The sequence below is a fragment of the Schistocerca serialis genome, chromosome 10 (genome assembly GCF_023864345.2).
Source record: "Schistocerca serialis cubense isolate TAMUIC-IGC-003099 chromosome 10, iqSchSeri2.2, whole genome shotgun sequence".
In the NCBI taxonomy this organism is placed as follows: Eukaryota; Metazoa; Arthropoda; class Insecta; order Orthoptera; family Acrididae; genus Schistocerca; species Schistocerca serialis.
Window position 1 is genome coordinate 60,791,955 of NC_064647.1, and position 26,568 is coordinate 60,818,522.

A 26,568-nucleotide genomic window follows, 5' to 3' on the forward strand; every position below is an offset into this window, starting at 1 on the left:
CTTAAACAAATTGACACCATTGAATCAGACCTGACTTCTGCCCTCCATGGTTTAGTCCACATGCAACAAAAATTTTGTGACAAGTGTCCACACCTGTGAGATTATTTATCACGGAAACCATGTTTGAGAATGAGTTTCACATTTGGTATGATTTTTCAGTTGCAGTTGCCGTGGTCATTTAGAACAGTGATGGTCGAAAAAAAAAGAACCGTGACCTGCTGTGTGTAGGAACTGTTCCTCTTCCCCCTCCTCCCCTGACACTGCTACTTCGCATGCTACTTGAAGATGGAGATTACTTCCATACAGCACTCGATGTACACTACCTGTGATGACAGTACCCACTCACCTACCAGTGGACATTAATATGTGACGTGTTCACCCTTCTTCACCTTTATGGTGTCTTCATCTCAGCTAGGGACATTCAGTGAGCTATCTGAATGTCTGTGGAGAAATGGCTGCCCATTCTTCCTTGAGAGCCAAAACCAGAGGAGGTAGTGATGTTGGACACTGGGGTCTGGAGTGAAGTCAGCAAGCATTCTGAGACATCTCGAAGGTGCTCCGTTGGGTTTAGGTTGGGACTCTGGATAGGCCAGTCAATATCAGGAATGTTGTTATCCAGGAACCATTGCCTCACAGATGCTCTTTTATGACAAGGTGCATTGTCATGCTGATACATTCACTGCCTCTGAACTGTACACAGTACACAATGCTGTAAAACACGTTTCACGTCCTTTTCTCAAGCGCAATAAGGAGACCGTATCCTAATCACGGAAAATACAAATGGTGGTAGATAATGTGCTCCAGGCATTCTTCAAACCCAAACCCATCCATCAAATTGCCTTAGGGTGTAGTGTAATTCATCATACCAAATTATTCTTTTCCTGTCACCCACTGCCAGTGGCGTCGGTCTTTACTCCACCTCAATCACCACTCAGCACTGACTCCATAAATGTGTGGCTTACGAGGAGCAGCTTGACCACTGTAACTACCTGCACACAGTCTTTGTCCTAACTGGACTGCTTCTAGTACTTTGGAACTCCTCAGGTGTGTTCCTTCTGCTGCTCCGCGCAAATTTTTCCTCGGTGCTCGAAAGTCTCTGTCTGTCAGTAAATGAGGTCTACCTGGTCTTGGTTTATCTGCAGTTGTTCCTTCACGTTTCCAATTCACTGTCACATCACCAACAATCAACTTGGGCAGTTTAGAAGAGTTGAATAGTCGACGTTCGAAGTCTCTGAGCTCTCCTGACCGACCTGTTCCATTATTACTGCTTCCCTACTGGCAACACAATACTCTCTGCCCGCTTCTGTACCAGTGATTCCACCTCTCGTGAGATGTAGTGGTCAGTTCCACATTACATAAGGTTATCCATAAACATATGTTTGATCAGGTAGTGTAGTTAATGTTATAACTGGTATTTTGTTTTAGAGGTGTTAAGCTGTGCATCCTTATGTTCTATTTCAGAAAGCAGTGGCAATAAAAAATTTAATTGGGAATATAAATACATATTCACAAGTTATGCTTAATAATGATGTTCTGGTGGTTATATTTATGTACCAATTACAGTGTAAGCATTATCTGAGGATGATTGCTAATCAACTGAAAGCAGTTATCATCTAGCTGTTAGTTGATTATATTGCTATCTTGGCCATTAAAGTTTATGAAAAGCATTGAAAACGACGCTAGAAATATTTAAGCTTTCAGACGAAGTCCTTCTTCCAAATTAGGAAAAAAACACACACACAAATCTGTTCATGCTTATTCTGCCAATGCGACCCTGTCAAATGGGACACAGGAATCGACAGTGTTTCAGGGCAACCTGTTTCCCTTGGGTTAGGAAACTGTCCCTAAGAGGGGAATGAATCAGCATTGATCAGCCGCATGGGGATGCAGAAGGTAATGAAAACCACTATAGTAAAGGCAATTTGTTTGTATCCACTGGGCATAAAGCTCGTAACTGAAGAAAGACAATGACCTCTCCATTGACAAAAGTTTCCGGATTAGTCCCCCATTCGGATCTCTGGGAGGGGACTGCCAAACGGTAGATAACTATGAGAAAAGATTAAATAACAGACAAAATGGTAACATTATTCGAATTGGTGCATGAAATGTCACAAGTTTGAATGTGGCAGGGAAGCAAGAAAAGCTAAAAAAGGAAATCCAAAGGCTAAAACTATATATCTTGGGGCTCAGTGAAGTGAAATGGAAGGAAGATATGGGTTTCTACTCGTGCAATATAGGATAGTATCAACAGAAGCAGAAAATGGTATTATAGGAGTAGGATTTATTATTGAAAAATCTACCTTTTTTACTAATTGAGGAGAGCCCCAGTAGATGTTACAAACAGTTTCTTTATTACCATGCAAAAAATTGGTGGTTACAATAGGGATAGCAAGAAATTAACTCCATCTCTTCTGCGGTTCCATCTAAATACAGTTCTGATGTAAAGACTCCAAACTAACTCCCGGGAGCCAGAACTAAAACGGGAAAAACTAATACTCCAAGAACTGTTGCCTGCAACGAAGCCTAACCTCTCTCCGAGATGCTGACTTCTCTGATCGCATATCGACGAGAGCGTAAGTGATAGGCTGTAAGCAGTCGACACACGACTCGGGCAGCCCTCATCGACAGTAACTGTCCGCAGTGGTCCCTGGGTTGGCTTAAAAAGTCCATCTTTAGGAAGAGACGTGTTGCCTCCCAGTAACTCGTGAACGGATGGAGGCACAGTTTTGTGGTGCGACCAGTGACCTCTTGCTATAGCTCTCTGTGCACCTCCTGGCGGTCTGTGTGTATACTTGATGTTCTTGTGTGGTTGCTACAGAGCACACAAGTGCCGCCTACCGTCACCCGTGCATTGTGAAGCCCCTGTTACACGATGCGCTTAAACTGTACACTTATGCACCAGCGCCCCGAGCTTGCGTACCTGTAACTACAGACTAGTTCACTCCGACCTATTACACCATCCACGTGAGATAAACCTACCATGCATGCGCAGCAGACAGTCATAATGCGCGAAAAGAAAATAGAACTGTCTGATGCCTTGTAAATTCATTCGTTCTACTGCACTCATCTTGAGGGGGACTGTATGATATATTGGAATGTATGTTCAAATTATGTCTGTAAGCTCAAGGAACTCAAGGTTCCTATTTAACAATTGAAACAAATGAGCCCTCGGTCACGATTTTTAGACTAAATCAACCAGGTTTCGACACTAATAGGCGTGAATTCATCAGAAGTAAAAACTACTAAAGTGGCCTATAACATAGTCAGAGTTTTAGGGTGCGGTAAGACATTTTTATATAAGGAGTGTAAGTACTGAATATCGGTAACAGATAAAGACAGTACTTACATGTCACATATAAAGTAATCAACACACCAAAAGGGCTTTAGTCACAAAACATTTAAGACAGAATAAGTGAAGGCGAGCCACTATGAGCTGCTCGTACCTGTACGGCCACAGGATGCAACGGACTGAGGAGAATATAGCATTGCACCGAACGTGCCATCTAGTAGCCGTAGGCACAATTAGGCTACTTCACATTCTAGTGCAGGCAGATAAAATTATAATTAATAATGTTCAGTACATATAGCGGTAGACAATGTAACATTTTGTCTGCATCAGAACTTATAAGTACAATATAAAGCATAAAAACATCATTATGAAAAATACAGAGAGGGCTGAATGACAGCTTAGCAATATAAACTTGAAATACAGCCAAAAAACCATTTAATAATTAAAAGTTATGAGATTGACTTAGAAGGAAAAGAACATTTCAGCAAACTGGACAAGAAGTCCCGAAGTCAAATGTCAAGTAACGGCTTTATACCGTTGAAGAAATTTTTATTACGTAGCTGCAGCTGTTCATTGAGAATGAGGGTATCACTCCGAGAAAGATGTTTAAAAATCTGCTATTCTTCCAGAATATCTAATCTATCCCCTTATCATAGAAGATGATAAAATCTCTTTCAATATTTTTCGTAAAGTGACATATACTGACCAGATCGTACTTGCATCTTCCACTCATCCAGTCTCATAAAAAAGCCTTCTTTGACTGCTATTCACCGAGCTACTTCCAATCCACTTTTGAAAGAAAAGTTCAAGGACGAAATCAATGTACCCAAAATGATAGCAGGTAATAACGAGTGTAAACTTAACATAGTAGATGACCTCCTTAAAAAGAAAACTACTAAAAGAGTTACTACACTCGGCACCTCTATTATTGAGTCCAACCCAAAAAATTGTTTCTCTCTTCCTTTCCTGGGGCCCCTCTCCTATCAGATCCAACGCCTTCTTCGAAATAAATTCGACTGCAACGTTGCTTTTTCTACCAATAACTATAAAAAAAAAAATTTCATTCATAATTTACAATCTATTCGTTCCACTTTAGAAAATTCTGACATTTACAAAATTGTTTGCGACACCTGTTCTTCTTACTACATAGGTCAAACAGGACATGCCTTTACAACCACATATAAAGAACACCTGTTAAGAAAAAATGGCACTAGCCCCCCAAATTCGTCCTGTGCCGGCCATCTTCTTATTACAGGTAACGCGCCTAAAGCTATTTGCGATAGCTACAAAAGAAAGGGCGTAGATTAGATATTCTGGAAGAATTGGAGATTTTTAAACATCTTTCTCGGAGTGATACCCTCATTCTCAATGAACAGCTGCAGCTACGTAATAAAAATTTCTTCAACGGTATGAAGTCGTTACTTGACATTAGACTTCGGGTCTCCTTGTGCAGTTTGCCGAAATGTTCTTTTTCATCTAATTCAATCTCATAACTTTTAATTATTAAATGGTTTTTTGGCTGTATTTCAAGTTTGTATTGCTTTCTACAAGCTGTCATTCAGCCCTCTCTGTATTTTTCATAATGACGTGTTTATGCTTTATATTGTACTTCTAAGTTCTGATGCAGATAAAATGTTACATTGTCTACCGCTGTCAAACAATGTTGATTTTCATTATGTACTGAACATTATTCATTATAATTTTATCTGCCTACACTTGAATGTGAAGTAGCCTAATTGTGCCTACGGCTACTAGAACGCACGGCTACTAGATGGCACACTTGGTGCAATGCCATCCATGTTCACCTGGCCGCATTTGTTAATGCGGGCACCTCAGTCCGTTGCATTCTGTGGCCGTACAGGTGCGCCTTCACTCATTCCATCTTAAATATTTTGTGGCTAAAGCCCTTTTGGTGTGTTAATTACTTTATATGCCACACGTAAGTACTGCCATTGTCTGTTACTGTTATTCAGTAGTTACACTCCTTATATAAAAATGTCTTACCGTACCCTATAAGTCTGTGACTATGTTATAGGCCACTTTAGTAGTTTGTAATTCTGATGAAGGCACTCCTATCAGTGTCGAAACCAGGTTAATTAAGCCTAAAAATAATGACCGAGGGCTCATTTGTTTCAATTGTAACCTAGAAACGGTCTCTGAACGTGCAGCCATTTTTAAAACTTTGCGTTCCTATTTAGTAACAAATTATTTTTATCTTTATTTATTAAGTAATTGTTTTTCACTTACGTAGTTTAGTACTGTTCTGAATTGCAGACTCAACAGTTTTATATTATGACACTTGGTTACACACAGATATATGTATATCGAAATTTACATTTATACAGCTTATTGCACATGCCTTGTTTTTGGAGCGACTACCCTGGCAGTGACAGTAAATCTTCGGATTAGGGCAGAATGGCGACGAAAACGAAAAGCCAGACGTTGTTGGGTTCGACCGTGGCTGGAAAGAACGGACGAAGATAGGGGAGTATATTCACTGTTAATGAAAGAACCGAGGCCCGAAGATCCACAAGAATTTCGGAACTTCGTAAGGATGGACATGGCTTGTTTCAAGAAGCTGCTGTCTATGATAGAAAATAGAATCAGAAAGTGTGACACAGTGATGAGGGAGGCTATCTCACCTTCTCGAAAGTAAGAATTAAATATTTATATGTTTTGTGTTCATACCAGCCAAGATCACTGATAAAATACCAGTTCATGCCCTGTTATGTTGCAGGCTGGTTGTAACATTACGGTTCCTGGCGACTGGAGAATCTTTTAAGAGTCTGGCCTTTAGCCACAGAATAGCACAGCCCACCATTTCAAAAGCTGTTGTGGATGTGTGCACTGCAATTTGCAACACTTTAAAGGACCAGTACTTAAAGGTGCACTTGTGTTATTTTTTTGAATATATGTATATACCACTCAGGCGGTAATTAAGTATATAACGTTACAGGCACCAGCAACAGAAGAAGAGTGGTAGAAAATTGCCAAAGAATTTGATGAGCTGTGGCAGTTTCCAAACTGCATTGGTAAGCCACAAAATTAAGTTACATAATGTGGAGAAAATCTGAAAATAATAAAATGTATTTAAAATTCTTTTAATGAAATACACCCAAATCAGCTTTAGGCTCCCACACTGCAAGTCTATGTACTGCTATATAAAACTACTTACTTTTATTTTCAGGTGCAATGGACGGGAAACACATAGCATTTGCCCAACCACGAACTGCTGGATCAGCATACTTCAATTATAAAAAATTCCACAGCATTGTTTTACTAGCTATTGTGGACGCTAGGTACCGATTCTCTTTAATCGACATTGGGTGCAGCGGGAGTGTGTGTGATGGTGGGCTGTATGCGAGCAGCCGGGTCAGCAATGCACTCCAGGAGAACTGGTTGGAGGTACCACAGCAAAAATCACTTCCTGGCACGAACATTGAAGTGCCGTATGTGGTACTTGCTGATGATGCCTTTCCCCTGAAGCCACATATCATGAAACCCTATAGAGACTGCCAGCACCAAAAGCCCAACCAGATTTTTAATTACAGACTGTCAAGAGGGAAGCGAGTAGTGGAAAACGCTTTCGGAATTCTAGCCAACCGCTTTAGAGTTCTTCTCAGTACAATTCGACTACCTGTTGAGAAAGTGGAATTAATTGTTCAGACTTTGTGCATACTGCACAACTACTTGATTGAAGAGGCTGACAGCACATATCTGACAGATGCTGATACAGAAAACACAGACTTGTGCACCATAAACAATGGTTCTTGGCAAGCAGAGAAATCTCTCTCAAGCATATCCCGGCAGAGTGGAAATCACACGTCACTGTGCGCCAGGGAAGTGCGCAAAAAATTTTGTGAATTCTTTAGTTCATCAGGTTATGTTTCATGGCAGTGGGAAGCTGTTAAGAAGTACAAAGTTTAACAGTAATAATTTACAAAACACAATCTTTTATTTGAAAATAACTCATTAATGAAAGCCAATCTCGTAACTTTAAAATCAGTTACTGATTTCTTTATGAATCCCGTCCATGATAGATTTCATCACATTCAATTTTACTTCATCCTTAATTGCTGGATTTTTAATTTTTTTCAATTCAGCAGCAGCATACTGTCCGAACTTATCATCTTCATTGCTGCCACTAAGTGACACTTGAACGTCTCTTAAAGTAGACAATGTTGAGGTGGCCAATTTTCCCTCCTATGCCTCTTGCTTGCTGAAGCATAAGGCTCACTCAGAGATGAATGTGGTGATCTCTGAGATGTTAACACAGGTGTACTCCCCTCTGCACATTCCACAGTATGTCTTGGGAGTACTGGAAATAGAAAACTGATACAGTATTGTGCTACGTACTAGAGTGAGTCAAATGAACACCTTAAATTTGTAATAACAAATCAAAACTTCGCGCCGTTATCCTGTACGTTGGTAAACGTACTACAAACAGCGCGCAGAATGGCCTGTAGGTGGCAGCATAGTGCAAATGCACACATTCCATCGCAGTCCCAGTATAAAGATGGCCGCCCCACTTTCGACTTGCACCGGGGAAGAACAGCATTCTGTTATTCGTTTTTTGCGTAGTGAAGGTGTAAAACCTATTAAAATTCATCGACAAATGAATGTTCAGTATGGTGATGCATGTTTGTCACAGCAGCAAGTTTACGAATGGAGTAGGAAGTTCGCAAATGGTCTGACTTCAATGGAAGATGCTCCTCGTCCAGGTCAGGCGCAACGAGCTGTGACTCCACAGAACATTGCAGAAGTTGAAGCCATAGTGAAGGAAAACTGCCGATTGGCACTGAATGATATTGCAGCATGTTTACAGATTAGTCATGGGTCAGTACGCCACATTGTTCATGATGTGCTCCAGTTTCACAAAGTGTCTGCAAGATGAGTGCCACGGCAGCTGACGTCAGAATGAGAGAATGACGTGTTGATGCTTGTGAAGAACTTCTTCGGCACTTTGAACGAGAAGGTGATGGCTTCCTTGCAAGAATCGTTACCTGGGACAAAACCTGGCTTCACTTCCACCAACTGGAAACGAAGAGAGCGAGAAAGGAATGGAGCCATTCCTCATCAACAAAACCAAAGAAGTTTCGAACACAACCATCAGCTGGGAAGGTTATGCTGACTCTCTTTTGGGACGAAAAAGGCGTCATTTTGAAGCATTACATGTCTAGAGGGACCACTGTCACCAGTGCATCATACACAGATCTCCTAAAAAATCATCTGCGGTCTGCAATCAAATCAAAGCGACGTGGATTGCTGTCAGCACGTGTCCTTTTGCAACATCAATTCAAGGCCCCACACTGCCCGTACAACAGTTGCAGCAATCACAGACCTGCATTTTGACTGTCTTCCTCATCCACCATACTCACCAGACCTTGCCCCAAGTGATTTCCATATGTTTGGACCACTCAGAGATGCAGTGGGAGGAAAGAAGTTCCGTTCTGATGAAGAGGTACGCCACTTCTGATGAAGAGGTACGCCACGCGGTGCATGAGTGGTTGCGCGGACTACCAAAAGAATTTTTTTCTAAAGGAATTTATGCACTTTGTAAGCGCTGGAGGACTTGCATTGAGCAAGGGGGGGATTATGTTGAAAAGTGATACAGCTTTGTACCATTTCTGCACAATAAATAATATTTTTAAAAATATTTAAGGTTTTCATTTGACTCACCATCATATATATTACGATATCTAATATTAAAGTGGTTATGTAATTACAGTAGCCTGTTTAAAGATGTCTTTGTAAAATAATGTTAATGTAAATGACTTGTATGAAAGTGAAGTAATATTTTGTTGCAACAAATATACACAATATAATCAAAATGTTACGTTCTTTTCGTCAAGCAAGCTTTATGGCTAATGAGCTGCGATTGACATACATGAGAACACTGTTTATGCACTTACATTACTGTTTTCATCTTCACTACATTCCTCATTTACTGTGGGCTCTTCAGTTACTGTGGTCACCTCAGTATTCTGAAATAGTTGATGCGTTATTCTCTTGTTGTAATTACTGTTTATAAATTTTATTTAAATTTGGTAGATTCTTACACAAGAGGCAGTAATAATAGTCCTGCTACACAGATTTGATGAAAGTGACTGTGGTATCTGAAATAGCAGATAGTCAATAGCAGATTGTTCATTGGTGAACTACTCACAATATTGAAAACTATGAACCCACATGGTAGCATGAAAGTGTCACTTGTTTTCCAAAATACCATAACTAACATAAGCAAATATAATAGATGAGTTGGCATATCCATCTATATTCTTAAATCAGAATAAGCTGTCTTACACAATGCCAAATTAAACGGAAGGACAAAATGTTATACAGCTTGGGATGTTGGTCACTGTTTTCCTTGGTCATTATTGGTTTGATGAACATTGTAGACAGTCCGAGCAAACGATTTGGCCACCCATCGAAAATGTATGAAACACAATCGACAGGTCAGTTCGTGCACAGAACCCTGCACCAGCAACACTTTCGCTATTATGGATGGCTTAGAGGCAGCATCGCTCCGTATTTCTGCAGAGTACTTCCGACAACTTGATGAGATCATGTCACGTCTAGTTGCAGCAGTACTCCGAGCAAAAGGAGGTCCGACACGGTATTAGGAGGTATCCCATGAAGTTTGTCTCCTGAATGCAGTGTTGTATCACACTGCCAGCTTCACCGAAATGTTGGGATATAAACAGCTTCAGTCTACTCTTGTTTTATTTCGTTAGTTGATGCTTGTTTATTCAGTAAACAGTTGGATGGTAAAGAGAAGCCTGACTATTGGCAGGACATACACAATTACTAGAAGGTTTCCCATTATCAACGTGGTTGGTATTATGGTTGCAAGAGGCTGATTCCATGCACATTTTTCAATTGTGATCGAGCTTACTGAAAATCGAATACTTTCTTCTTTTTTGGGGGGGAGAAGGGAGGGCGTGGTATTGCGATCATGATTACCAGGCATATAGTCATCCTGACAAATCGGTGTTCATATCTACCATAGATACTGTGTATCATCATGTATTACAATAAGATACGAAATGGAAAAAAAAGAACAATATAGGAAGCTTGTAGGTTAGTCCTAGTTGCAGACATACTTTGAGATAACCAAACTGCATGTTGTTCACCAGAGTAATAGTGCACCACAAAAATGAAGATAAACATGGCGGACATTGTGAATAAAAAGTTCGGAAATTAAAAATGTGCTTATGCTTTGGAAATGAAGTGGTAGTGCGACGTCCAGGACAGAGGAGAGGAAATGCAGATGCCAACAAACTGTAACTAGTTACTTATTTACCTAACAAACACAACGTGAACTGTTTGACAATCTAAACACATCAAAAGTATCGTTCTAGCTCCCATTGAAGATGCATTAGAGTAAAAAACTAAAAGAAAGGGCGAGAAACGTCTGGGAGAAATAAACTACAGTGCAGCAAGAAAAGGCAGTTTTATTCACAAAAAAGCCCTGTTCAGTTGGAGTGTGTAATAGTCTACATTAATTTGTTCATTTATTGATGCAATGCTGAGTCACATGGAAATGCCTAAAAGCTTGCACTGACAGAAGCTATCCCACTAAAGCGTGCTTAACAATATTTTTAAAACCAGTGTTAAGAAGGAAAATACTGCTGCCTCGTACATGTTGCTGCGATAGGTATTGTGAAGTCATGGTAAGACTAAGTAAGCAGAAAAACATTTAACCAGTCAATCTTCCCATGGTGAATATGCAAATGGAATGGGAAGGAACCATAGTACGTGGTACAAGGAGAAATACGCTCTGCCACGTACTTCACAGTGGTTGCAGGGTATTTCCATAGATGAAGATGTAAGCGCCCATTCAGAAATGAATAGATGAGTTCGAAATTAAGCATTGGGCTGTTCACTGGTACAATGATTCTGTTTCAATGGAATAAAATTTATGATTCAGTAAATAGAGTATGATACAAGATGTCCAATTTAAATATACAATAATATGAAATTTAATAAATTGTGACATAGTTGAGAATTTAGTGACGGTATGGTAACTCAAAATGTTTTCTGTGTTTGTTTGCGGTTGTTGGTACCACATCCGAATGCACGTAACTGCTTTGTTCAAGTACGCGCGCATCAGTAGCCATGTGGATTCCACAGCAGAACCATGTTTTGCGTGCTTTCTCCGGCGAAGATAGTTTGTTACACTGGAAAACCGTCGTTTTCGGCGTACGGGCTCCATCCAACCGACGATGTTCCCACTTAACATAACAATCAAGAAATGGGAAGCGGCTTGGGGAACCTGGGAGTCTGCTTTCGATGTTGGCCTCCACACCAAGTGCACAGTTGCAGAGGCTACAGTTGAATTAATCTGCATGTTCTTCCAGCAGAGTCGGCCTAATAAACAAGTAGGCAGTTAAAGTTACCTCGTTCGACAGCACTCGATGTTGTCCACAAAAGGTTGCACCCATAGGTGTAGTAACTGCAGCTTCGTTGCAAAATGAAGCCTGAGGACTGACTGCAGCGGTAGGCATTTGCTAAGACAATACTGGCACAAATGGATGGAAACGAGGCAAAGTGAGACATTCGTCATTTCATCTGTTTCTCTGACGAGGCTACATTGTACACTTCCAGCACTGTAAACACGCACAATTACCACATAGGGGAAACTGAATCCACTCCCTCTCCCACACCACCTAGTGATTCGCTGTGAACATGACTCTGTGAAAGTGAATGTGTGCGGATAGTTGAAGGACAAGGTTATAGGCCCATTCTTCTTCATGGAGCTTATAATTAAATGCAACAACATATGTAGACATGTATGCTCTGCGACAACTTCCTCGTGACATTATTTTCCAACAAGATGGTGCATCATGCCATTTTGCGAACATTGCAAGAGATTTCTTGGATCATGAGTTCCCAGATCACTGGATTGGGAGAAGTAGTTGAAACATTATGCCACTTTTTTCTGTAAGGGTTTATCAAAAATTTAGAGACACCAGCTGCATGATCTACCAGACCTGCCCCATCACATTTGTGCAGCCGTCACAAATCTTATGTCTGCAATCCTGCAAGACACTCCAAGAAAAGTTGGATATAGATTAGATGTCTCTCAAGCATATTGAGGTGAGTAGTAGGGTAATGGCAGTGCTGGTGCATTTTCTTCATGCAAGGCACATACATTCAGGGCAAACCTGTTGGTATGCTGATTGATTAATGACTCGCTGGGTGTTGATTTATGACCTCCCTGGGGATAGTCTGTCCTGTGAAATGCTTCACCCCTCCGCTTCCACCTCCCCCAACTGTCTAGGAAATCTCCATCGCCAATACAAGCACACATTCAATGTTAATTGACTAATTCATTAAATTGATGAATTAATTACTTCTCCCTTGTTAGAAAATTGGCAGGCAAAAGACTCAGTCTGTGCAGAGCTGCTGGAAACGAAAGAGATAGGGTAGTTTATTTTCTTTATTTGAGTGCTACCTGGTCAGAAATTGGCAGGAAAGGCTTAGTCTCTCCCCTCCTCATCCTCCTCCCCTCCCTATCTGGAAACTGGCGGAAAACGCTCTGTCTGTCTGTCTGTGCTGAGCTATTGGACTGGAAGGTGCAAGCATTATCTTCTCCAACAACTACATGCCTTACTTGTGTAATTACGCAGATGGAGATTGCAGGTGTTGTCTTGTTGGAAAATTTTCATGTGTTTGCTCACCTTGACATGCGGTGATCGACTGAGCTAGTGTGCAGTGCCACCACTGGAGGACATCCCACCCCCTCACCCCCTACCTCCCCACACCTCCCAGAAAAATTGCTAGGAAAAATCGCTGAGCTGGTGGACTGGAATGATCCCACAACCGGAAATTCAGCTACAGTGTGGAGGGTGTAATAATATATTGTTTATTTATAAAATCCAGTTTTTTTATTTTGTGGGAAAAGCTCGTCATTCTTGCTTTTTATTTGATTTTGGAAGGTGCAGGTCTTGTAAACTACATCAAAAAACGAAGTAATTAAATGCAGAAATAGATCACTGTTTTTCTGATTGCGCTTGTAATACTGTCCTTAAATCGATATCAAAATAAATCACTGCTGTTATTTTCAGAACGACAGACTCAGCATACAGGAAAGTCAAAAAACCGTCAGTGGCATTAAAAATAATGGTGATGACATTAAGAGTGCAAAGGGAGTTCCACTGTTAAATGCAGAGGAGAGAGTGGATAGGCGGAAAGAATACATTGAAAGCCTCTATGAGGGGGACGATTTGTCTGATGTGATAGAAGAAGAAACAGGAGTCGATTTAGAAGAGATAGGAGATCTAATATTAGAATCAGAATTTAATAGATCTTTGGAGGATTTAAAATCACATAAGGCAGAAGGGATAGATAACATTCCATCAGAATTTCTAAAATCATTGGGGGAAGTGGCAACAAAACGACCATTCATGTTGGTGTATAGAATGTATAAATCTGGCAACATACCATCTGAGTTTCGGAAAAGCATTATCCACACAATTCCGAAGATGCCAAGAGCTGACAAGAGCGAGAATTATCGCACAATCAGCTTAACAGCTCATGCATCCAAGTTGCTTACTTGAATTTTATACAGAAGAATGGAAAAGAAAATCGAGGATGCACTAGTGAATGATCAATTTGGCTTTAGAAAAGGTAAAGGCACGAGAGAGGCAATTCTGACGTTGTGGTTAATAATGGAAGCAAGACTAAAGAAAAATCAAGATGCGTTCATAGGATTTGTCGACCTGGAAAAAGAGTTTGACAATGTAAAATGGTGCAAGATGTTCGAAATTATAAAAAAAAGTAGGGGTAAGCTATAGGGAGAGACAGGTCATATACAATATGTACACAGCCAAGAGGGAATAATAAGAGTGGACAACAAAGAACATAGTGCTCATATTAAAAAGGGTGTAAGACAAGTATGTCGAGGTCAAGTCATAAACCCAGATCCTTACTTTGAAATTGACCAACATTCTAAGTTCAGAAAAGTTCTTTAGTTTAAATATCTTGGATCATGTTTCAACAGTAAAAGTATTATAACAATGGATATAAACGAAAGAATAGCCTCAGGGTCAAGATGTCTGTACTCACTAAGCAACCCACTCAAAAGTAAAGCTTCGTCAATCACCACAAAGATGAAGATATACAACACTATCATCTGCCCCATAGCACTGTATGGTTCAGAAAGCTGGACACTTACAAAGAACGAAAGAGAAAAATTGAATGTTTTCGAAAGAAAACTCTGGGTACCTGTGTTGGAGAATGGCATGTGGAGTATTCTAAAGAACAATGAAATTTATGAGTTAATGAATGAACCTACTATCATCAGAAATTAAAAAAGTAGGAGACTGCAGCAGGCTGGACATGTGGCTAGAATGAAAAACAAGAGATTCACCAAGAAAGCATTTGAAGGAACTCTCCAGGCAACAAGACCATTGGGCCAACCTCCTACAAGGCGGAAAGATGACATACAGAAGGACATCACAGCATTAGGAATTTCCACAGGGTGGAGAGAGACTGCGAGAGATAGAAGGTGGTGGAAGCAGATCGTTGATGCAGCACGTGGTCTACAGGGCCTGTGATCGCTGAGAAGAAAACCCCTACTGTTCAATCTTTGCATTGAGGAAGCAATGGTGGAAATAAAAAAAAAGGTTCAGGAGTGGAATTAAAATTCAAGGTGAAAGGATATCAATTATACGATTCACTGATGACATTGCTATCTTGACTGAAAGTGAAGAAGAATTACATGATCTGCTGAACGGAATGAGCAGTCTAATGAGTACAGAGTATGGACTGAGAGTAAATCGAAGAAAGATGAAGGTAATGAGAAGTAGTAGTAATGAGAACACCGAGAAACTTAACATCAGGATTGACGGTCATGAAGTGGATGAAGTTAAGGAATTCTGCTACCTAGGCAGTAAAATAACCAATGACAGATGGGGCAAGGAGGACATCAAAAGCAGTCTAGAAATGGCAAAAAGGGCATTCCTGGCCAAGGGAAGTCTACCTGTATCAAATTCGGCCGTAGTTTGAGGAAGAAATTTTTGAGAATGTACAGCTGGAATACAGTGTTGTATGGTAGAGAAACATGGACTGGGAAAACCGGAACAGAAGAGAATCGAGGCATTTGAGATGCGGTGCTACAGACGAATGTTTAAAATTAGGTGGACTGGTAAGGTAAGGAATGAGGAGGTTCCGTGCAGAGTCGGAGAGGAAAGGAACATGCAGAAATTACTGATAAGGAGAAGGGGCAGGATGATAGGACATCTGTTAAGACATGAGCGAATGACTTCCATGGTACTAGAGGGAGCAGTAGAGGGCAAAAACTGTAGAGGAAGACAGAGATTGGAATATATTCAGCAAATAATTTACGATGTAGGTTGCAAGTGCTACTCTGAGATGAAGAGGTTAGCACAGGAGAAGAATTCGTGGTGGGCCACATCAAACCAGCCAGAAGACTGGTGACCAAAAAGAAATTGTGATCTGGAATTAGGGCATTGGGCGGTTTTTGAGCTGCATAGTGGCGCCCGGACACACACATGGCCGACTCCAAACTGGTGCTACTATTCTATACTTCATTCCATTCCTTGGTGATTCCACTTATTATGTCATGGGAAGCGAGGTTAATGGGCGCTGACATGAGCTGTACCCAAGCGGGGGGAGCTCCATCTTCTGGAAATTGATTAAATAAAGAATAAGCAGCAATATATAATTGATATTGATTTGAATTTCTTGTCATGGGTTCCTTCCTCTCCAGCATGGACAGTCTTTTTGCCACCAAGGAGGGGGTGAGGTGTGGAGGTGGGACATCCTCTACTGGTGGCATCATGCACTAACTCTGTTGATCCCTGCATGTCAAAGCGAGCACACATTCGAAAATTTTCCAACAAGACAACTACTCCAATCGGCGTCAGTGTTATTATGTAATTAGGATATGAAGGTACTGTATACGAGTCTTTCCCGCCAGATAAAGAAATCCAAGCCCTGAAAACTGAATTTTATAAATTTATCCTTTCCTATGTAACTGACATTGATTTCAGTTTCATATCGTGAGCTCCTTTTCTCCAGCACAAACCAAGTCTTTTTCCCATAAGTTTCCAGATAGGGAAGGGGAGGGAAGAATTGGGGCAGTGGATGGGAGGGCGGGGGATTTCCCAGAGGGGGAGGGGTTAATTAATTAGATTAATTAATTAATCAGATTAATTAGTGGATTTGATATCAAAAGAGTGCTTGTAGAAGGACAGATTATCCCAGGGGGTCATAAATCAATTAGCATAACAATAGGTTAAGGGAAGTGGGAGGATTTACATGTAAAACCACTTAGCAGAATGATAGGTTAAGGTCATAAATCAATCCTCTGTTACAATTTAATTAACTTGCATATCAACTTGATATCAAAAGTGTGCCAGAACCACCATTATCCTACTATTGAGATGTGTTAGATGTATAAAAAACATTGAGTTACCATACTTGTAGGAACATACCATCAATAAATATCTCAATTATTTCTCAAGTAATTACATTTTATTTTGTTATTTGATTAAGCCCAGACACCTCATATTAAGAGGAAGTTTGGAAAAAGAAAATTTAAAGTAACAATTTGTCCATTTTATTTGGACTGTTGAGCTCTGTGGCCATGGATAATGATATTTCACTGTAAAAATACAGCAACCAGCCACTTTTTAATGCGTTTTATTTATGCCAATATGCATTTCGGGTTTGCACCCATCTTCAGCTGGCAAATTACATGGATCTTCAGTTACCACAGTAGTACAATCTCGACAGCAGTTCGGATGCTGCAGCAGGCCTGTGCAAAAGCAACGATTCCAATCATTTCCTTCAATTTCGCGAGTTTAAAGTTATGCACTATCAGTTGTAAAATGAACAACTGAAGATCCATGTAATTTGCCAGCTGAAGATGGGTGCAAACCCGAAATGCATATTGGCATTAATAAAACGCATTAAAAAGTGGCTGGTTGCTGTATTTTTACAGTTAAAAATTTAAAGCTCACCACTTTTAGCATATTCCTCAAGCACAAACTTATTGTTTCTAACTGGTCTGAGGTTAAATACTGTTATCTGAATAAGCAAGATCTCAATAATTCTACCCAGTCTTTATGAACTTACACTCTGCACCACAGTGTGAACTGATAGTGACTAGAATCTGCATTTAGTAGGCAAATACCCTACTGACTGAGCTATCCAGACACGACCTGCCTCACAGCACTACTGCCGCCAGTGTCTCTCTCCTACATTCCAGTCTTTGCATAATTCTCCACAATATCCTTTCTTCCAAGGGTGTTAGTCTAGCAGGCTATAGACGACAACTTCTGTGACGTTTGGAAGGTAGGAGGCAAGGTACTGGTGGAAGTGCAGCTGTGAGGGCAGGCTGTGTGTGGGTAGCCCAGACAGTAGAGCAATGGTCTGTGAAAGGCAGGAGGTTTCAGTTCTAATTAAAATTGTTCCTCCTGAATAATTCCTGGTACATCTTAAGACTTAACTCCATTAACAGGAAACTAAATTTCGATGAACAAGCACAATACTGCCATTTTTTTGTGTGTAAAGGCTGATCTCGGATGTGCGGTCTGGACACAAATTGCTGTTACCCTATGCCACCACTGCCCAAGTAAAAACCACATTGTCAATCCTGGAAACGACACCGCCTAAGTTTCACTTCAACCTAACGACAACTACCAGCCAGGAACGAAATTGTAAACTCTTCTAAGCATGAGTATATGCAGCACTCTTTCATACCGCTGAACGGACGAAGTAGCAACTGCTGTAGATAAGCAGTGTCACTCACTTATTTCTGTGACGAGAGACTTCTGGGTAATAAGAAGGCCTTCGGAACAGTCCTGACACTTACCAACACTACCTATTAGTTTGAACAGAAGGGATCTGTGAAGACCAGTTGAAATAGGAAATATTTGAGTTCTAAAGCTACATTTGGCAAATTTAGTACATCTGATAGAGCAGTAGTGGGGGTTCATATTTCCCTTACATTTGACATTGCAGTAACGTTGCTATCAGTGGATGTGAGTTCGTATAATGTGAATGTTCGGAGACATCTGTACACACTTATCTCAACAGAAAGGTGCCAATCCGAGGGTTGGAACTTAAAATAGTGGCAGCTATTTATTCACAACCGATACAAAAGAGTTACATGTCTGCACCTGTTACTGTCCTTCAAAGTAGTCACCAGCGCTGTGGAGAACCCGTTGCAAGTGATGTGGCAGGCGTAGTATACCGTTAACAGAGCCTGTTTTGTTGATGGTGCGAATGGAGCGGTCTAAAGTTATGGCGATTCCCTTGTACGACTGTGATGGTGTTACCCTAACGCATTACGTTCCTGCTGGGAAAACCGTCAATGCACAGTATTACTGTGCAGCCAGCTTTGTGAAAGAAGCGGCGACACTTTCTGTGCAACCCACGACAATGCGCGGGCGCATACAGCGCAAGCTGTGGCTGCTATGTTCGGTCGATGGGACTGGGAAGTACTGTACCATCCACCATACTCCCCGGACTTAAGTCCTTGTGACTTTGATTTGATTACTAAGATGAAGGAATCACTTCGTGGCATTCGCTTCAGAACTGTTCCAGAGATTCGACAGGCAGTAGACCATTCCATTCGCACCATCAACAGAACAGGCTCTGCTTACGGCATACTAGGCCTTCCACATCGCTGGCAACGGGTTCTACACAACGCCGGTGACTACTTTGAAGGACAGTAACAGGTGCAGACATGTAACTCTTTTGCATCGGTTGTGAATAAATAGTTGCCACTATTTAAGTTCCAACTCTCGTATTTGCGGTATCAATGCATTATGCTCGCTATTTATAATCTTCTCTGCAACCCTGTAATACGCTGTGAAGACATGGGGGTCATATGAGACATTTAGGGATACAGTGCATTTTAATATAATTATTCTTTTATGATTTTTCACTGTCTGACAAACTTTTTTTCCGCAATTCTGCAGTATGATCCTCATTGGCGCGGAGGACAACAACAGTGCCGATGGCAGTGGCGGTTTGGCTACCAGGGTTGGATTAGCTGCAGGAAAAGCCAACATCGTACAGTGCACAACCAAGGCGGCAGTATTCTCCACGCACAAAACTGGTACACGACATCTTGCGTACAGCTGTGCCACCTGTAAGAAGAAATTTGCACATTTGCAGCACCTGGAAGAACACAAACATATAGACAGCCGTGAATTTCAGCATTCGTGCACCGTGTGTCACAAAACACTGAAAAGCAGCTCTACCTTGAAGGTCCACCTTCGTCTGCACACTGGTGAACGCCCGCATCGTTGCGACGTGTGTCAGAAGGCGTTCACAACCAGCGGCGCCCTGAGAGCACATTCACGTCAGCACACGGGTGAATGTCCGTACACGTGTGAAGTGTGTCACAAGGTGTTCAGGAGCCAAGGCACACTGTGGAGTCATTCGCGTCTGCATACGGGCGAACGTCCTCACGTCTGCAAAGTGTGTCACAAGAAATTCATCAGTAATAGCTGCCTGAAGAAACATTCGCGAGTGCACAACGGCTTACGTCAATTCACTTGTGACCTGTGTCTCAACATATTCACGGAAAAAGGTCTCCTTAATATGCACTCACAACCTTTCAGTTGCAGATTTTGTCACAAGAAATTCTTGTTTCCCAGCAGCTTGAACAACCATGTACGTGTGCACACTGGGGATCGTCCATTCAACTGTTGCGTCTGCCACAAGACGTTCACCTTAAGTTCGATCTTGGTGCAACCCTTGCAACTGCATTCAGGCTAATGCCCTTTTTGTTCTGACGCGTGCTGTAAGAGGTTAATGAGCCGACGTTGCATTGCGACAAACAAGAAGTTTGACATTTTGGACATGTCGTAAGCCTCCTGTTTGTACAAATAGCGTTTATTCTGAAACGTGATAAAGTTTTGCCATTCCTGTTACCTATTGCGACTGACTGTCGTCACCAAGTAAACAGAGTTACTACAACTTTGTGATACTCTTCGCTAGACACACAAACCTAGAGAACGCAGTCTGCATTAGAATGGGTGATGAGTATAATTATGGCTGCACCAGAAATGAAGATGATAACGAAGACGTCCTAAAAGATGTTTCATAAAACTACAATTGCCTGTGACTCAGTTCATCATTACTGTAATATGTAAACTGAATATTGTAGTTTGAGCACTGCAATCCTAAAAGTACACTGACGGAAAAAAATCGCTACACCAAACAGTAATTAATGTAGAGGAATGAAATTTAGGGAATACATTTACTAAGTATATCTACGTCATTAACATTGCAAAAATGTTTAAGGTAAGCAAGAGATAAGCCATTGCAAATATGAAATGCTGGTCCATTAATAACAGGTGTAATCGCAAGAGTGTTGAATGCAGGCATGCAGATGTGGATGCATTGGTGTTGCACAGGTGCTGGATGTCAGTTTGTGGGTGAAGTTCCACGTCTTTTGCACTTGGTCGGTCATTAGAGGAATGAGTAATGTTGTTTGTGAATGATGCTGGAGTTGTCGTCCGATGACGTCCCATATGTTCTTGATCAGAGACAGATTTGGTGTCGAGCAGGCCAAGGCAACATGTCCACAGTCTTGGTTTGAACGGCGGTATGTGGACGAGTGTTATCCTGTTGGAAAACACCCCCTGGAATGCTATTCATGAACGGCAGCACAACAGGTCATCAGACTGATATACACACTGTCGGTCAGGGAGCGTGGCATAACCATCAGAGTGCCCCTGCTGTCACACAAAACCACACCCCTGATGACAACTCACAACTCCAGGTGTATGTCCAGTGTGGCTAGACTGCAGACAAATTGCTTGCAGGCTATGGGCGGTCTGGCTCGGAGCTATCCTTGAAGTACCGGTAACCGGTTTGTAACAGTTCGTTGTGTCAGTGTTGTGCAAACTACTGTGCAAATTGCTGCTGCAGGTGCAGTACGACGCGACAGAGCCACACGCCGAACACGATGGTCTTCCCTGTCCATAGTGCCACGTGGCCGTCTCGAGCCCGCCCTTCTTTCGACCACACATTCCCGTGGCCACTGCTGTCAGCAGTCACGTATAATGACTACATTCCTGTCAGGTCTTTCTGCAGTGCCGCAGGAGAAACATCCATCTTCTCCTAGCCATATTACACGACCTCTTTCAAACTCAGTGAGGTGTTGATAATGGTGTTTTTGTCGCCTTAAAGGCATTCTTGACTGACATCAGTTCACTACATCCAGTCTCACAGGTAACTAACGCTCACGAACGGTACAGCGTGTATTTAAAGCAAACCTGATTTTCATCCGTATGGTGGCACTACTAGCGCCATTCTTACGCGACTGGCTCAAAATTAGAATAGACATCATCTTTCAGACGTGTAAACACGCCTACCATCTTTCGTTTGTCACACAACTTCTTCTTGGTGCTGCAATTATTTTTGTCAGTGTGATAAAAGTGTAATCTTAGTATAATAGGTATTTGCAGTAAGCTTATTATATCGACTGCAGTTTGCTTCATACGATCAACCACAAAAGTGCAAAATGATCTAACTCGTGAAATATTCCTCATAGCCATAACTGTACTATGTCAAGTTGATTTAAAAAATATCAGTTCTTGTGCATTGTCCACAATTAATAGTATCAAACCTGTCTTGCCTTAGTAAGAACAGAATACTTCAAGATGTAAAGAATTGCATAAAACTTCCATTTAGTTGCACATCAGTATCAAAAGAAATAAAAATGTGCAAATACACGCTGATAAAACTTTAGATGCTACCACATTTTGTTCTCTAAAGGGTAGTTCAATCAGAAAAGCGCTTTAGTGGATAATTTGTGTTAGGCTAATATGTGAGCTGTTACATCTGCTTGATAATGGTTACAATAATGGTCAGTTCACAAGGACTAACGAGGATGGTGTCGTATCACAAAATTTGACAACTACGAGTGTTCTGTGTATAAAACAGTTACTCCAGAGAGGAGACAATATTACATGCCAGACATACTTATATACCAGGTCGTTATTATTAAAATGCAGCTACTGGCAGAGATCCAACGTGGGCAGTAATTATCATATGGCAGCGAAACTTGGTAGATAAATTAAATGCGTTAATGTGTAACCTATTTACGCTCTGGAAACATTAGTTCCAATTTTGGCCACCAGGTGCAAATCTGGCTTTGTGAGTGCACGAAAGACGCATAAAATATTTTCCTGCGTAGTGGGTTAGAAATGGGTCATGAGCAGAAAAGGTCAAGCGAGCGAGAAAGGCGTAACGGTGATTTTATTAACTGTCGATTACACAACATGTTCCATATGAGCATCACACAGGTCAACGGGATGCTATACAGCGTCAAGATTTGCACCTGGTAGCCAAAATTTGAACTACTTTTTTTCGTTGTAAATCGGTTCCACGTCAGCATATCTACCAATTTTCGCTGCCTTACGACTTCGTGAGTACATGCACTTCAGTTGCAACCATCTGGTACACTATATGATCAAAAGTATTCGGACACCTGGCCGAAAATGACATACAAGTTCGTGGCGCCCTCCATCGGTAATGCTGGAATTCAATATGGTGTTGGCCCACTCTTAGCTTGATGACAGCTTCCACTCTCGCAGGTAAACGTTGGCGTTGGCGTTGGAAGGTTTCTTGGGGAATGGCAGCCCATTCTTCACGGAGTGCTGCACTCAGGAGAGGCATCGATGTCGGTCGGTGAGACCTGGCACAAAGTCAGCGTTCCAAAACGTCCCAAAGGTGTTTTATGGGATTCAGGTCTGGACTCTGTGTAGGCCAGTTCATTACAGGGATGTTATAGTCGTGTAACGACTCTGCCATAGGTCGTGCATTATGAAAAGGTGCTCGATCTTGTTGAAAGATGCAGTCATCATCCCCGAATTGCTCTTCAACAGTGGGGAGCAAGAAGGTGTGACACGGCCACGCAAAACAACAGGGGGTGCAAGCCCCCTCCATGAGAAACATGAACACACTATAACTCTACCACCTCCGGATTCTACTGTTAGCACTACAAATGCTGGCAGATGACGTTCACTATGCATTTGCCATACCCACACCCTGCCATCGGATCGGCACATTGTGTACCGTGATTCGTCACTCTACAACGCTTTTCCACTGTTCAATCGTCCAATGTTTACGCTCCTTACACCAAGCAAGGCGTCGTTCGGCATTTACTGGAGTGATATGTGGCATATGAGCAATCGCTTGACCATGAAATCCAAGTTTTCTCACCTCCCGCCTAACTATCGTAGTACTTGCAGTGGATCCTGATGCAGTTTGGAATTCCTGTCTGGATAGATGTCTGCCTATTACACATTACGACCCTCTCCAACTGTCGGCCGTTTCTGTCATTCAACAGACGAGATCGGTCTGAACACTCTTATGCTACATATATCCCTTCACATTTCCACTTCAATATGACATCGGAAACAGTGGACCGGGGGATCTTTAGAAGTGTGGAAATCTCACGTACAGACGTATGACCCAAGTGACACCCAATCACCTGACCACGTTCGAAGTCCGTTAGTTTTGCGGAGCGCCCCATTCTACTATCTGACGATGTCTAATGGCTACTGAGGTCGCTGACATGGAGTAACTGGCAGTAGGTGGCAATACAATGCACCTATTATGAAAAACGTATGTTTTGGGGGGTGTCCGGTACTTTTGATCACACAGTGTATATGGTATAGTTAGAATTAAAGAGATTCTCGGAGGTACTGGGCAGATTAAAAGCTTAGATTTAAATCTTAAAAAAAGGTATCAAGCAAATAATTATATGCACTTCAGTCACACATAAGGAAACAATGTGAACATGCATAATGAAAAATAATGTGGCAGCAGTTTTGGAAATTGAAATTCAACCTCGAAGACTGGACGCAATCAGTTTAATTCTAATTGTTGAATTACGATTGATTTGTGTACATTACACAGGCCCTATATAGTTTTGGTAGAATGCTGCAGCGTCAAAAAGCAGTTCACTATATTCAGGTGGGGATACTGACCCATGTTAAATGGCGATAAGTGACAATAAAAACTGGTGGAATCGCTTTTCTTTATTTATAGGATATTGCTTGTAATATGGTTCGTATATATGTAATGGAGTGGCAGACAGTGTAGTTACCAGCTGCTAATGTATCAGAACGTTATGAACCAGTCCATAATCAAAAACAGTGACTAGGTTGTACATGACACAGAAATCTTTCACGTCGAATTTGTGAAGAAAAAAAAAAGTTGAATGTCAAGCTGGAGAACAGCGGAACTGTTGATTTTGTATCAGAAACAAAAACCTGTAATAAATTTCAACTAAATCTGTGATGCACTTTTTCTGGGACCCGTTGTCAGTTAAATAGCAGTTGCAGGCATCTTATACCAACAGCTGTTTCACAGCCCATGATTCTGCAATAGTTTTTGTCCGCTCGTAAGCTGCATCGTTAGTGGTCATATTACAGAAGGCATGCTTTGTTGTACTCCGCCATTTTTTCTGCTAACTGTTGCTATAGTGCTAACCTGTTGTATGTTAGATATGTTCCTGTTCGTGAAGTGTGTATATAAATTAATTTAAATGAATGTTTCCATTATTTGTAATTTACATAATTTATTTTATTTATCGTATGATGATACAGAGCTTGGGTCAAATATAAAATTTTAAAAGTATACAGTGTAAGAGATGACAAGCAAAATACAGGTACAGAACCAAATGTCCAAAGTATTATACTAAATTATGTACACATTACACAAGTTCTTAGATTTCTAAGTCCAATCTGTTCATCCAGTTGTGCTCTTCAGGTGATGCACGGTGGATGTCATTTATTGATCCCCTGAAGGCTCGTTTCGGTCATTCACCAACAATGGGGCAAGGTTACTCGCGTGTGTGGCATACCATAAATCACACGTGCCTCATGGGTGGTGCTAAATGAGTAATAACAACAGGATGAGACCGAACTGGCCGAAAAGGCCTCCCAGTCATAGAATGCAGTGCAAACAACCAAAAAGTGCTTCTCAGGATGCACAAGTTCTTAGAATTTACATAATGATCTCAACTTAATATCACGTGTAACACATAGAAATCAACGACTGACAGTGGAACGTAAAGCCCGTTTACACATTTCACGGAGCGTGGGTTATATCACTTCTCATAATCGATTCTTGAAGCTGTTAATTTTCCTTTCGTTCACACGCTGCTTGACCTTTCCTCAGAAGCAAAACTCATAGTGTGTCAAGTCCAGCGTTTGTGATCGCCAGTGCAATGGTCCACCATGATCGATCCATATGCCAGGAATTACGAGGGGCGTTCAATAAATAATGCAACACTTTGTTTTACTCGGCCAAATTCGGTTGAAAGAATGCGGAATTAGTTGTGGGACATCGCAGAATATTCGCACTTCTGCTCCCATACTTTTTATGAGATTCCTATAGGTGGCGGAGCTACACATAGCCTTCAAAATGAGTCTGTAAGAGAAGTACAGGGTGTCCGAAAAGTCTTTCCCTGATTACATAAATTGATAACTCAGGGTAGAAGTAAGATACAAATATGAAAATGGTGTCTAATTATTTATAAACTATCAAAGTTTTTTTCACACATCATTTAACTTCCACATGAGCACCCTTGGTAGCACATCTAGGCGATATTCAATTTCCGTCCACACATTAGCCAACATCACTGGAGGGATCGATTCAACGACTGTGGTTATCCATTGCCGCAAGGTTTCAAGATCTGGTACACGTGTTCGGTAGTCCTCGTCCTTCACATAACCCCATAAAAAGAAGTCTAATGGGGTTATGTTAGGAGAGCGTGGAGGCCAAACCGTTGGCCCATCACGACCAATCCATCGCCCAGGAAAGGTCATATCGAGATAGGCACGGACGTCCAAACCCCAATAAGGCGGTGCACCGTCTTGCTGAAACAAGACATCTGGGTGATACTGAAGCAGCTGAGGAACAGCATACAGCTGCAACATGTCCAGATACACTGCAGATGTGTGGTAGCCTGAGCGAAGAAGAATGACCCGATAATTCGATCGTGCAATAGCGCGCACCAAACATTCACCTTTGTACTGCATATGGTGCACTCCATGACCTCGCCAGGGGGTTGTGAACCCCAAATGCGCACATTATGGCGATTCACTACTCCACTGACAAAAAAGGTCGCTCCGTCGGAAATGGCAATTCGTCTGAGATAACCATCATCGTCCTCAATACGTAATAGCATTTCGACCACAAAGTCATACCGACGTGTACTGTCATTGGGCAGCAAGGCCTGAACGATTTGCACTTTGTATGCACGAAACAATAAA

General features: G+C 41.5%; 1 protein-coding gene across 9 annotated transcripts in view; it reads left to right on the forward strand.

Moving 5' to 3' along the window:
* Positions 1 to 26,568, forward strand: part of LOC126424754 (zinc finger protein 679-like) — a 319,807-nt gene that overhangs the window by 135,636 nt on the left and 157,603 nt on the right. For 2 of the 9 annotated variants that reach the window (XM_050087483.1, XM_050087484.1), the window contains one exon: positions 19,246 to 24,972. The exons of 4 other annotated variants lie outside the window; for them this stretch is intronic. In XM_050087483.1, coding sequence (XP_049943440.1) covers positions 19,246 to 20,050 — 805 coding nt within the window. In that variant the 3' untranslated portion in view covers positions 20,051 to 24,972. 3 more of the 9 variants (XM_050087488.1, XM_050087491.1, XM_050087487.1) reach the window with 3 other exon arrangements.